Here is a 13,808-nt window from a genome sequence, read left to right on the forward strand (position 1 = left end):
TATGAAAATCAAATTCCGTCAGTTCTTTTTAGTACTGTTTTATGGCAACCCTGTCGTAATTTTTCGTGTGGTTAGCAAACAAAATAAGAAAATTATCGCAATATTTTAAGTAAATCGATTGTATTTCCTTAAATTCAAATAATTCTTATCAAGGTGTGTGTGTTTAGTGTTTGGTCTCGCAGTTGTGATAAATAAATTCGTTTCTCTTTGTTAACTATAATAACACTTGTGTTCAACTTCCGCAGATTGCACAGTCAAACTGGATTGAAGATAATGATGGATTCTGACGCGTCCGGCGCGGATTTCTGCCGGTTTTGTAGGTCGGAGGCATCCTCCGACAGACCACTGTTCCATCCTTGCATTTGTACGGGCTCGATCAAATGGATCCATCAGGAATGTTTAGTACAGTGGATGAGGTACTCTCGGAAGGAGATTTGCGAGTTGTGCGGCCACCGATTCTCGTTTATGCCAATTTATTCTCCGGACATGCCCAGGAGGTTGCCTATTCGCGATGTAGTGGGAGGACTTGTGACATCGGTGGCATCAGCTGTGAAAGATTGGTTGCATTATACCTTGGTGGCTCTCGCGTGGCTCGGGATCGTTCCTCTTACAGCCTGTAGGACCTACCGCTGCCTTTTCTCAGGATCTCTAGATCCAGTGATTTCCCTGCCCTTTGACATTGTGTCAGCTGAGAATCTGGCTAAAGATGTTTTCTCTGGTTGCTTTGTTGTGACGTGCACACTGTTTTCCTTTATCGGTCTTGTTTGGCTGAGAGAGCAAATTATGCATGGAGGAGGACCAGACTGGATGGAAAGAGAAGTGTTGCCAGCCCCAGCACAAGAAGACATACCATTGCCAGATAATAATAATGACAGATTGGATGAGCAAGCTGAGGATGTTGGAGGTCGAGAAGAAGGGATTGTTGACGATGTTGATGATCTTCTAGTTGGTGATGAAGCTAATTGGAATCCCATGGAATGGGACCGAGCAGCCGCTGAGGAGTTGACCTGGGCTAGACTATTAGGCTTAGATGGCTCTATGGTTTTTCTGGAGCATGTCTTCTGGGTTGTGTCATTAAACACACTATTCATTGTTGTGTTTGCATTTTGCCCATACCATATTGGGAGAATTGGGGCAGCTGTAGCAGGGTTGAATGCTGAAGGTCCGTTTGCTGGCCCTCTTACTGCACTTGCAGGTTACGTGTTGGTGGGAGCTATTCTGGTGGTGTTCCATGGCATTGCTTCACTGTTGCGCCTAAGAAGTGCTAAGAAAGCCCTAGGATTCTGTTATGTGGTTGTGAAAGTGGCCCTTCTTTCTGTCGTTGAGGTGAGTGTTTTTTTAAATGAGATGAGCATAAAGTCCTTAGTGTTTAAAAAAATAATTGGGTATTGATTCCTTATATTTGTATTTTTGAAGGACAAGAATTTATTCCATGCCACACTTATTCTATGACAAACTTAATGCAAACTATATCCTTTTTGGTCCCTCATATGACCACCAATATGACTATTGTTAATGTGAAAGTCATATTTGTTTACTTACAAAAAACATATTCAAACATTATTGATTTATTTTTCAGATTGGTGTGATACCCCTTGTCTGTGGATGGTGGCTGGACCTCTGTTCACTTTCAATGTTTGATGCCACTCTCAAAGACCGAGAAGCAAGTCTCCAAGCGGCACCCTGGACACTTATGTTCATACATTGGCTTGTTGGAATGGTCTATGTGTACTATTTTGCTTCGTTTATACTATTGTTGAGAGAGGTCTTGAGGCCAGGAGTGTTATGGTTCTTGAAAAACTTGAATGATCCAGATTTCAGTCCTGTACAGGTAATTTTGATTAGATTTACTATATTCAATTAATTTTTAATCAATATATCTTACAAGCTAACAGATATTTCATCCAAAATTTACTGCTTATCTGTTTTGGTCAAAGGAACACAACAGAAAACTGTACAACTGTTTTACTTACCATTTTTCTTTAAAAAGAACTACTTGTATTGTTTGAAATTATTTGAAACAACTCTCACATCATTTGTCAGATATTCATCAATTAATTTCACCGAATCAATTTCAGGAAATGATCCACCTGTCTGTCTGGTGTCACATCCGCCGACTCATACTGTCCGCCATGATATTTGGTACAGCTGTACTCTTCATGTTATGGCTGCCGATTCGAGTCATAAAGTATGTTATCCCAGGATTCCTGCCGTATGCTGTTGCTGTCCATACGGAGGCGCCGGTCAATGAACTTAGTTTGGAGTTGCTTCTACTCCAAGTGAGTAATGAAAAAAAATTTACTCTTGAAATGATAAGCTAAGTGGCTTGAGATAAGTAGGTAAATTTTTTCATGAATAAGATAATAAGTTTATTTTAAAAGGAAATGTTTCCTTGGGAGAAATTAGAATTATTAAGATGGAAGTTTGTGGATATACTGGTGGCAGAATAATTAAGTTTCCACTGTTATTTTTATACTTACACATTACATTTATATTATAGTTATTGACATACACCAAACATTCATACTTCCTTGAATGTTGCCAAATACTTTTTGGTGCATTTTTTGTTGTAGTCGTGTTTTGTGCAAATGTTTGTTAATAGCACAAAATGACAAATAATCTATAGATGTTTCTGAAACAGGTATTATGATTAATTAAAAATTTCATACACAGGTGATTCTCCCAGCTTTACTGGAGCAATCGCACACCCGCACGTGGCTGAAGGCGGGGCTTCGCGCGTGGTGCTCGCTGGCGGCGGGCGCGCTCGGGCTCCGCTCGTACTTGTTGGGCGCCGCAAGGAATGAACCTCTTCAGCCTTTGCAGCCCCCACCCGTGCAACTAGCGGCTGCGCACCAGGCAAGTTGTATAGTTCTATTAGTTGGTATCTTAACTTTAGTTAAAAATTATTTATACATTATATACTATTTCAACAATCAACATAGAAATGGCTGGTAATGATTTAGAAAATCAGTGACATTAAAGAGAAATAAAACTAGACCAAAAAAACATCTTCATGCACTAGTGACTAATGACATAAATTTATGTAACTAATTAATCCTATATCCTGATTGAAAATAATTTTTCGAACTGTACGACATATGCCTATATGACTCTTATTTTATTAATTTCACGCTATGATCTTCAAAAAACAATTTACGATCCGATGTTGTCACTATAATTACAGCCCACCCACACCACACTTTGAAGAGATACGAAAGTCAAAACCACCAAAATTACTCAAAGACAGCCGCGCAAACCAACGTTATTTTCCCGAAATGGCTTTATTTTTTTTTATTGTAGGCGCTGATGCGTCGTGACGGCCCGGCCGGGTTTGAGCCGTACGCGCGAGTGTCGTGGTTTCCGCTGCGGCTGGCCGCTCTGTTGGTATTAGTTTCCGTCTCGCTCGTCATGGCGAGCGCACTCATTTTGGTAAGTTGGTAGTTGTGACCTGTGTATTATAGAACATGACAATTGCATTTTAGTAACATTTGTAAAGAGGCTATTTATGATTCAGTGGATTTCGGGCCCACTGGTTTTTGTAAGATTGGCACATCGATTCCGTTGATCGGAGGTATCGCTGTCAAAAATAGAAAGCGATTTTTTAATCCTGCATCCTATGTTGACTAAACCATACACTGTACCTTTTTTTGTAATTGTAACCATACATACTGCTCTGTACCGTACAAACTACACTACAGCATTTTCACCTGATGTCAATTTATGTCAATTTACAAATAAAGATCTTTGAAATCTTAAATGTGGACGAATACACATCGTCTACATTAAAAATAAAATATAGTTATTTATTTAAATTTAAATAAATGATTTTATTACAAATATTATGTCAAATCTATATATATAAAACTCTTCCGTTACTGAGTGACTGACTGACAGACAACGCACAGTCGAAACTACTGGTCGTAGACAGCTGAAATTTGGAATGTAGGTTCCTTGGGATATGTAGGGGAGCACTAAGAAAGGATTTTTGGAAATTCAACCCCCAAGGGGGGGAAAAGGGGTAAAAACGTTTCTATGAAAAATCTTATTCCTTGGGTTTATAAACTTGAAACTTGGCATGAACACGTACATAGGCAAGTAAATATGTTTGACATTATAAGTTTTTTCAAACTACCCTCCAATCGTGATTTAGGGGGTGCGATTGGGTGACTGATTTATTAACGCACAGCCGAAACCGCTCGGTATAGGAGGAGTCTGAGATTTTGAACAGAGGTTCCTTTAGTAACATAAGTGAGCACTAAGAAGGGATTTTTGAAATGTCAACCCCCAAGGGGGGGAAACGGGATAAACTGGCCGGGGCTGCGGGAAAGTTCTAACGAGATACCGTGGCCCCGGAACGCAAAGGGCAACTGAAGGAACGAGGTGGGTTTTAGTCAGTAAAAGTCTGACACTCCCTTCCGTTCCACCCAGAGCGGGAGAGGTCATTTGATGATTTCCCATCCTTAAAAAGAAAGACTTTGTATGACAACTTTCAGTCGTCTCTTTAACATACATAATAACATACATAATTATGTACATACATGCATAACATTAATAACATCACGCCTTTAAATCCCTATTTTGTGTTAACACTACCCATACAAACAGAGAGACGAAATTTGTCCGCATCCATTTTCACCTAAATTCTTAACGTTAATGAGATTTACTTTTTATTATCAGGTCAACCTAATAGCCTCACATGTACGTATAACTTCGTAAGAATTTTCTTTCAACTCCTAACCGTTGAGGAGTTGTACCTTCCATCATCAGCTCATTCACATGGGATGATGACTATCAGACGCAAATACTTAACAGATCTATGAAATTGTCAAAAACGTAATTGCCTGTAAATTTGAGGTTTGCCTTTGATTTCCCTGGAATACCATCATCAGATCCTGACTAGGTAACAACGGGACCAACTTGAAAGTATACTCTACCGAACAAAAAAAGAATCACGTAAATCGGTCCATAAATCTCGGCGTAATCGTTATGCATAAATAAAACACCCGAATTTAATTTTTTCTATTAACTATCACGAGTTGTCTCGATGCTCGATAGATGGCGTTGGCATCGAGATATCTATACTAATGTAATAAAGCTCAAGAGTTTGTTTGTTTGTTTGAATGAACTAATCTCAGGAACTACTGGTACGAATTAAATAATTCTTTTTGCGATGAGTAGACCATTTATCGAGGCTTTAGGCTATATAGCATCACGCTGCAACTATTAGGAGCGAAGAAATAATAGGAAATGTGTTAAAAACGGGGAATTTTTTTTGTCCTTGAGGGCTTCAATAATGTCCAAAGTAACTATTCCAGGCGGACGAAGTCGCGGGCTACAGCTAGTAGTATAATAAAATAATAATCCTCGTACCTATACAATGATTACAAGTTCATAATATTTCATTGTTTGCCCCAGGTGATCCCAGTTGCAATCGGTAGAAAAGTGATGGCTATTTGGTTGCCTAAAGCGTCGGAAGGCGTCCACGAGTTGTATACGGCGGCATGCGGTAAGTTTTTTTTTAATATTTAAAACAGGTCACTTTTTATTTATTGTTTTTTTTTTTTTGGATTCGGAATTTGGAACATACGATAATTCCTTATTACTATGAGATTGTTTCTATCGTTTTCTGACTAATTCAGCAACCATTGCCTATGTCTTGTAACATATGTATCTTGTGTATATGTTTTGTAACATATAGCCAGCGGTTGCTACACATCGAAATAAGTTGAATGTCGATTCCGGGCTCTAAAGGTGTCAATAATTTATGTGCGAAGTGAATTTCGGCCGGAAAGTTGAAGTGTGTGAATTTATAGTCTATGTCTCGTATTGTTAGTAAAAAATGTTATTTTATTTGGTAACACGAAAACGTGGGTATCACAAACGTTTATGATCATGCGATGTGTGTACGTTGGTTGTGATTCTGGCTTAAAGTAGAACGTAGACATGGCACAGCATATACGCAGTCGCCGCATTCAACTTCTATGAATGGCATCCTTAATTGGCGCGTTTAGTCCTTGAACAAAAGCGACGGTTGTGGTATGTATGTCGTGACCATCTACGTTCACATAAAGTCAACGTGTACAAGTACAATGTGAATGTGTATACACAGGTATGTACGTGTGCTGGGCGGTGGGGCGCGGCGGGTCGCTGTGCGCGGGCTGGGCGCGCGGCGGGCGCAGCGCGCTGGTGTCGCGTGCTGCGCTCTGGGCACGGCGGGCCGCGCGCGCCGCCGCCGCCGCGCTGCTGCTGCTCGGCCTCGTGCCGCTCCTGTTCGGCTTGCTGCTGGAGCTGGTGAGTGAGCTAGTGTGCTGTGTGCGCTGCTCTGTGACACGAGCGCGCTGGTGTCGCGTGCTGCGCTCTGGGCACGGCGGGCCGCGCGCGCCGCCGCCGCCGCGCTGCTGCTGCTCGGCCTCGTGCCGCTCCTGTTCGGCTTGCTGCTGGAGCTGGTGAGTGAGCTAGTGTGCTGTGTGCGCTGCTCTGTGACACGAGCGCGCTGGTGTCGCGTGCTGCGCTCTGGGCACGGCGGGCCGCGCGCGCCGCCGCCGCCGCGCTGCTGCTGCTCGGCCTCGTGCCGCTCCTGTTCGGCTTGCTGCTGGAGCTGGTGAGTGAGCTAGTGTGCTGTGTGCGCTGCTCTGTGACACGAGCGCGCTGGTGTCGCGTGCTGCGCTCTGGGCACGGCGGGCCGCGCGCGCCGCCGCCGCCGCGCTGCTGCTGCTCGGCCTCGTGCCGCTCCTGTTCGGCTTGCTGCTGGAGCTGGTGAGTGAGCTAGTGTGCTGTGTGCGCTGCTCTGTGACACGAGCGCGCTGGTGTCGCGTGCTGCGCTCTGGGCACGGCGGGCCGCGCGCGCCGCCGCCGCCGCGCTGCTGCTGCTCGGCCTCGTGCCGCTCCTGTTCGGCTTGCTGCTGGAGCTGGTGAGTGAGCTAGTGTGCTGTGTGCGCTGCTCTGTGACACGAGCGCGCTGGTGTCGCGTGCTGCGCTCTGGGCACGGCGGGCCGCGCGCGCCGCCGCCGCCGCGCTGCTGCTGCTCGGCCTCGTGCCGCTCCTGTTCGGCTTGCTGCTGGAGCTGGTGAGTGAGCTAGTGTGCTGTGTGCGCTGCTCTGTGACACGAGCGCGCTGGTGTCGCGTGCTGCGCTCTGGGCACGGCGGGCCGCGCGCGCCGCCGCCGCCGCGCTGCTGCTGCTCGGCCTCGTGCCGCTCCTGTTCGGCTTGCTGCTGGAGCTGGTGAGTGAGCTAGTGTGCTGTGTGCGCTGCTCTGTGACACGAGCGCGCTGGTGTCGCGTGCTGCGCTCTGGGCACGGCGGGCCGCGCGCGCCGCCGCCGCCGCGCTGCTGCTGCTCGGCCTCGTGCCGCTCCTGTTCGGCTTGCTGCTGGAGCTGGTGAGTGAGCTAGTGTGCTGTGTGCGCTGCTCTGTGACACGAGCGCGCTGGTGTCGCGTGCTGCGCTCTGGGCACGGCGGGCCGCGCGCGCCGCCGCCGCCGCGCTGCTGCTGCTCGGCCTCGTGCCGCTCCTGTTCGGCTTGCTGCTGGAGCTGGTGAGTGAGCTAGTGTGCTGTGTGCGCTGCTCTGTGACACGAGCGCGCTGGTGTCGCCTGGCCACTTTTTTCTTGGTAAAGGACTGCTCCTGCGGTAAACGACAATTTGCACGACGTACTACGAACTAATACTAGGCGTTAGGCGTATTGTAAACAAAGCTCTCACTAAGATGAATGGAATAAAATACTTTTGTTTTCTATATTTTTTTATCAATTTGTTGTCCAGGTGCTAGTGATACCTCTTCGCGTGCCACTGGAACAATCGCCAGTGCTGTTCGTCTGGCAAGACTGGGCGTTAGGCGTGTTGTACACGAAGATAGTGTGCGCCCTCACTATGATGGGCCCGGATTGGAGCATGCGCCGAGCTATCGAGAAGGCGTATAGAGACGGCATTCGAGAGATGGATCTGAAGTAAGTCGAGGAAGGAACATTAATAATTGATTATTTATATATGTAAACAATGTATTTTGATGATATTTTGCGTTTGATAGGGAAAAGATGAAAATAATCATTTAGAAAGATAAACACGAAGATATTAGTGTCAAAGGTAACAAATGTGGGTTCGAAACTCATTGCGACGTAAAGAAAATAACTTGTTAAAGTAATAAGTTTTGACGTTCAGAGGTATTTATAAAGAAGTCGGTCGGCTTCCCCCGTTGTGTTTCATGGAAGTTAGATTTTCTTGCTTCAAGCGTGAATAAGTCAAAAAATTTAGTGATAGGTACTTTATGTACCCGCTCAGTTCCCGCCTAGTCGACCTTCAGTGCATTGCAAATAAAAATTAAATCATAAAACTTCGTGTATATTACCCGTTTATTTAACTTGTGCACCGGAAGGCGGTCTGATATAAATGAATCCGGCCGGCTTCCAGATTCATCGTGACGGAAGTGGCGGCGCCCATCGTGTGCTGGCTGGGGCTGGCGCTGGCCGTGCCGTACGCGCTGGCGCACAGCGTGGCGCCGCTGCTGCTGGCGGCGCCCGCGCAGCGCAACCTGCTGGCGCGCCGCGTCTACCCCGCGCTGCTGCTCTGCGCGCTGCTCTGTGCGCTCGCCGTCTTCCAGGTACACTGACATGTTGCCCAAATTCATTTGATAACTCTTTTATCAGGTATTCAAATTTCAAAATTTCAAATTTTTTATTCATTATAGGATACTTCATATCGCTTAATAATTGTCAAAACGTATGGTTTAACAACATTGGTTGACGTCAAATTCCCTCCCCACTTCTCTGTTTCCCGATACCTACGTGCTTTGGCGTGCACGACTTTGGATTCCATCTTGCGTAACGTTAAGAGGAGAGAACTCACGTAAACCAGTACACACAATAAAAATGTCACAATATTGTTACGGGAACATTTCGGCCTCGGCCACTATAAGAAGATTTTCCGCTTGTCTTAGTGTTATGCATGAAAAACTGCGCAAGAGACGGTGTTCAATCGAAAAATCTGCTGGTCCAACAGGGTGTACCTACCCCGCCTTTTTTTAAGTATTTTTCTTTAAATTGTGTTTTATCTCTTGCCAAGCCGTTCCTAGTCTTGGCCTCACGACTTCGTCCACATCGAGTTATTAAAACTTTTATGTACGCGAACCAAACCTAATCGCCCGTTTCTTTCTCAGATACGACAATTCCGCAAACTATACGAGCACATTAAAAACGACAAATATTTAGTCGGCCAGAGACTAGTCAACTACGACCATCGGCGGCACAAACAGAGCGCAGTCACCTCTAACTGAAACACGTACGAGTGAACAAGACGACGGTATAGATAGACCTCTTATTTACAGCTGTGCGAGCGAGACGACGGCATAGTGGACTTATTTACAGCTTGCGTGTACTCGAGTCAAACGCACGATTCAAACAGAGAGTGTGAGATTTTATTTTATAATCGAGAAGTCAGACTGATATTTGTTGCGTTGGAATGATTCTATTTTTGAATGACAGTCCTATATCGTGTAAATTAATACTGGCGCGTTACAGCAAGATAAAAAATAAAACAATTTTTTCTCGATTATCCACGCCCATTCATTGGTTATTTTAGTTTTCGGAAAAGGACCATAAAATACTAACGTAATATTTGTGTTAATTTTTTTAATCTAAGATATTAGAGGGTTCTATATAATCTATTTTTTCGAGAGTTACTATTTCGATTTCATTACTAAAACACCGATCCGAGTTGTTTGGCAAAATATAAATTCAGAGATATTTTTTATAGTGTGCGTCGTTTTGGCTCAAGTACAACGCATTTGTTGCCAACATGTCTTATTTTGAAAATATTTTTTCTATATTATGTATCTGTATTTAGTTTAAAAAATTGAGTTTTTCTGATTAGAAGAGACGACTGTATAATGATAGTTATACACTGTGAGAGTTTTATATACAGGTTTTTTTTATAAAGAGTTTGTCGATAGTCCAAAATTACCATTTGAATAATATATGCTATAATTTTCTTTTTTTCTTTAAATTTTGTTACATGTGATAAAACTCTCACATGCTGTAGAGATCTGTGGACCGATTCAGAGTTATTTTTTAATAAAGAAATACTTTTTAATGTGCTAGCAGAGACTTCAAATGAAAATATGAACCGAGTTACATGAAAATTATTTGCATGCTTAAATGTTATATACTTATCTGATGCGTGGTTCACATTTTTCTGAAGTCGATGTCGGAGAATATAAATTCAAAATTTTAGCAACCATCTGAACTTGAATTAATTTGTAACGCGTAAAACTAAGACCAAACGTTGAACTGTCGATAGAAATTGTATTTTTTTCTTTTTTTAATATTGTAAAAATTGTTTAAAAGACGATAGAGTGAGAAACGTAATGTTTGTACCGGATTGGACATTATATTAGATTAATATCGGCCACATGTTATTTTAAAATATTATTTAAGTACAATGTAAGCAGTAATTGGTGTGCATTTTGTATTTAAATTACAAGTATATGTATATTTGTGTCATCACATGTTATTCCCGCGTAATATATTTTTTCATAACTTAAATGACGTATAGGATGTAATATAACTTGGAAATTATTAACTGGACTATGACGAGAACTGGCTAACTGTGACTGAGGACAAAATAAAACTTTAAACAAATGGCCATGATATAGGTATGTATATTAAACTTTCACCTGACCCTAACTTGCGGCTATAGTGAATTTAAATGTTGACCTGGCAACATTACACAAAAAAGAAGTAAGCACAACCCAGGGCAGTCTTGTATCTTATACATTGTATATTTATGTCTGTGGTCTTATATACGGCTCCTTTTATCAAAAAATATAAATTATATTGCACACATACTTGGTGCAATAATATGAAGTTCTCACATAGAAAAATAATATGCTAGTCATAACAATCAATTATTTTGTAGTAAACTCGGTGTAATTTATATTACGCGGAAGTAACCTTTTTAGAATGCACCACCTTGATTTACGCATTTCTTGTTTCGACGGGCCTCTGAAGTAAATACGAGGAAATTATATGCAATTGACTATGTTTCTTTCTTTCTCTTATGATACGGGTTCTCGCTTGCGTCCATAGATGTTATTATACGGAAAACAGTTAGGCATGGATCGTACTTGTAAAATCGCGTACCAATACTTTGAAAGTATTTTATGAAAAAATAATCCCAAAAGTTAGCGAAGCAAAGCTTACAATAGTTTTGGCAAAAAAATAGTTGATGTTCTAAAAGTTACACACACGACTATGATCTATAACATGGCTGTAAAAAATGTCAATTTTATTTATTAATGTTTATAAAAAAACGCGTCCGAGTTAAATGCTTTGAAGCGTTTACGTACATATTTGAAAACAAGAAACTTGGTTTTAAAACCTGGTCGCATAAATACGTATCATCCATCCATTCCAAGACAGTATTTTAGTAGTTCATGTTAATGATTAATATATAACATAGTGCTTCATGCCGTGAAATCTTAATATGTAAAATGAATAAATGTCTAGAAAGTGAATGACTGAATGCCGCACAACCCGATACTCTGGGATTGGGTTGTGCGTCGATATGTCAGTCCCTAGAAGTGTCTAAAATAGATACATACATACACTAAGAGAGGATTTCCCGCGGGATCGGGAATTATGGTGTTATTGCGTATTACGCGCACGGAGCCGCGGGCGTCCTTTCCATCATTTACAAAAGTTTCAATGGCCCGTTGTTTGCTGGACACCAATATGCTTTTGAAATATATTCGCCTTATATAAAACAGTGCAACGAATGAAAAGACAAAACACACAATGTTAACTAGTTGTTTAAATGGTCTCGAGGTTAAGGATTGTTTATCACAAGAAAATTAATTTCGAATTATTTTACATTTTTAAATAGTGGCTTTTGCGTGCATGATTTTTTTGTGCCGCGTAATATGCTTGTCTCTGAGTCACAATTAAATTCAATCTTATTTTTTTTTGCAGTAAATAGGGTTTAAACAATCTCAAATTGTCACGTTTGATTCCATCAGGTCATGATAAAAAAAAAGTTCTTGATTTTATTTTAAAACTTCCAAAATGTCAGTAAGACCAGATAACACATAGGTATCTCAATCTGTGTGATTTGTCATTTAAAGTTTATTTTTTATCCGCAAACTGTGCTTTGATTCTGTGATATTTTCAATGTCTTCCCTGTTTGAATCTTACCAGTGAAATAACCTCGTATTTATTTCGGACGGCTGCTATTTTATGTAAAGTTATTGTGTAATAACATAGTTAAGCTACAGCTTAGCGTATTTTTTTAACTTCCACGGAAAAAGGGCTTGTTTTGGGGTATATGATGGCACTTCGCACAGTATGAACTTTGCTTGCCAAACTTCTTTCAAAAAAGACTTAGTATAATTATAATTATCAATGGTAATTTATTGCGTATTCAAAAGTAAGTTTTTGCGATGAGCACAATTTTTGTCAAAAACGTGCAGATATTATCCAAATGTTCTCTAAATATATATATATTGAGGATTACTAATCAAAAAATTATATGGCAAAATCAGATGTTAATAATAACATCCAAGTTTAAGTAAATTACCGTTGATAAAATTGCCTAATGTTTTTTAGTCTGTAATCATATAACATAACATTATTTTTTCAACCATTTGCCTTTGAATTAGCAAAGGTTTATTGTAACGCCCTTCAAGATATAAGACATGACAATATTAAGAAAATGCTGAACAATATTCAGTGGACTAGTTAGACAAAATACTGTAGGAGGTAATAATGTTTATTTACATAAAACATGAAATGCTTTATCAACTTATTAATCTTCTTTGATTTTTTTTCATATCCTTGATAAAATCACGTCTTATTTCTTGAGGGTTGCCACATTCTTCATAGGATTTAAATATTAGTTTGATAGGAATCTTGGCGGAGTTACAATAAAGCTAATATGAAAACAACGTGGAACGATATCTGGCCTGTTAAAAACAGTGAAATATTGTTCGCGATCGGTGCGAAAAATTTTTTTTTTGTTTATTCAATTCATTTGGACTTGTTAAGTAGTTTTATACTTTTATTTATTTATTATACGCTGCTCAATATTGTAATTATTTTGACTTTCTGTCACTTAAAGAGGAGGTTTTTGCTCGGTATTGTATGTACTTCAAATGTTAATAGGTTTAATATTCACACCGTAATTGCAGTCTTTATTTTGATTATTTTATTAAACAGTTGTATTTCGTATTGCAGTTGTATATAGGTACGGTCGCGTTCATAATTGCAGTCATAGTTCGCAAAACTTTATAGCTTGCAGTCACCGCTGTCACTCACACATTCACACAAATAACACAATAAACAACAAGCGGTGAAGCGTTGGGTAGCGCGCCATCGAGAAGAGGGTAGTGTAAAAAAAGTCGCCGCGCAGCGGCCGTCGTCCGCTAATCAACACAGCGACACGCTACACAGCGGAGATCCATGGTGGAACAGTACGAAAATAATGGCTTCATACCGACCAGAATATTTGCGGAACAGTTCGACACATCAGTGGTTACTGTTCGTCGAGTTTGCACCGTGAGGGACTATTCCACAGACAGCCAGCAAGAAAGCCGTATTTATCCGAAATAAATAAGCAAAAACGTTTAGAATTTGCTCGGCAGTATTTGGATTTTGACTGGAACAAAGCGATATTTACGGACGAAAAGTTCGTTTACGTCATCGCAACACGGTAGGCTTCATTTATGGCGAAGAAATGCAACTCGGTATGAAGAAAAAAATATTGTGCCAAATATGGAGTCTGGACGCATATCTGTAAATATGTGAGGCTGGATGAGTGCTGCTGGAC

At 41.3% G+C, this 13,808-nt stretch overlaps 1 protein-coding gene across 1 annotated transcript; it reads left to right on the top strand.

Annotated features, from left to right (window-relative positions):
• The first annotated feature begins 32 nt into the window (after positions 1-32).
• Positions 33-13,348, top strand: LOC106139209 (E3 ubiquitin-protein ligase MARCHF6). Its single transcript, XM_060946491.1, has 11 exons — positions 33-153; positions 246-1,326; positions 1,580-1,831; positions 2,079-2,279; positions 2,674-2,856; positions 3,301-3,429; positions 5,416-5,506; positions 6,110-6,291; positions 7,758-7,942; positions 8,403-8,592; positions 9,148-13,348. Exons 2-11 carry the CDS (start codon positions 274-276, stop codon positions 9,262-9,264), a joined length of 2,583 nt encoding a protein of 860 aa, XP_060802474.1. The 5' UTR covers positions 33-153; positions 246-273; the 3' UTR covers positions 9,265-13,348.
• Positions 13,349-13,808: the final 460 nt, after the last annotated feature.

The sequence above is a fragment of the Amyelois transitella genome, chromosome 11 (assembly GCF_032362555.1).
Source record: "Amyelois transitella isolate CPQ chromosome 11, ilAmyTran1.1, whole genome shotgun sequence".
Taxonomy (NCBI): Eukaryota; Metazoa; Arthropoda; class Insecta; order Lepidoptera; family Pyralidae; genus Amyelois; species Amyelois transitella.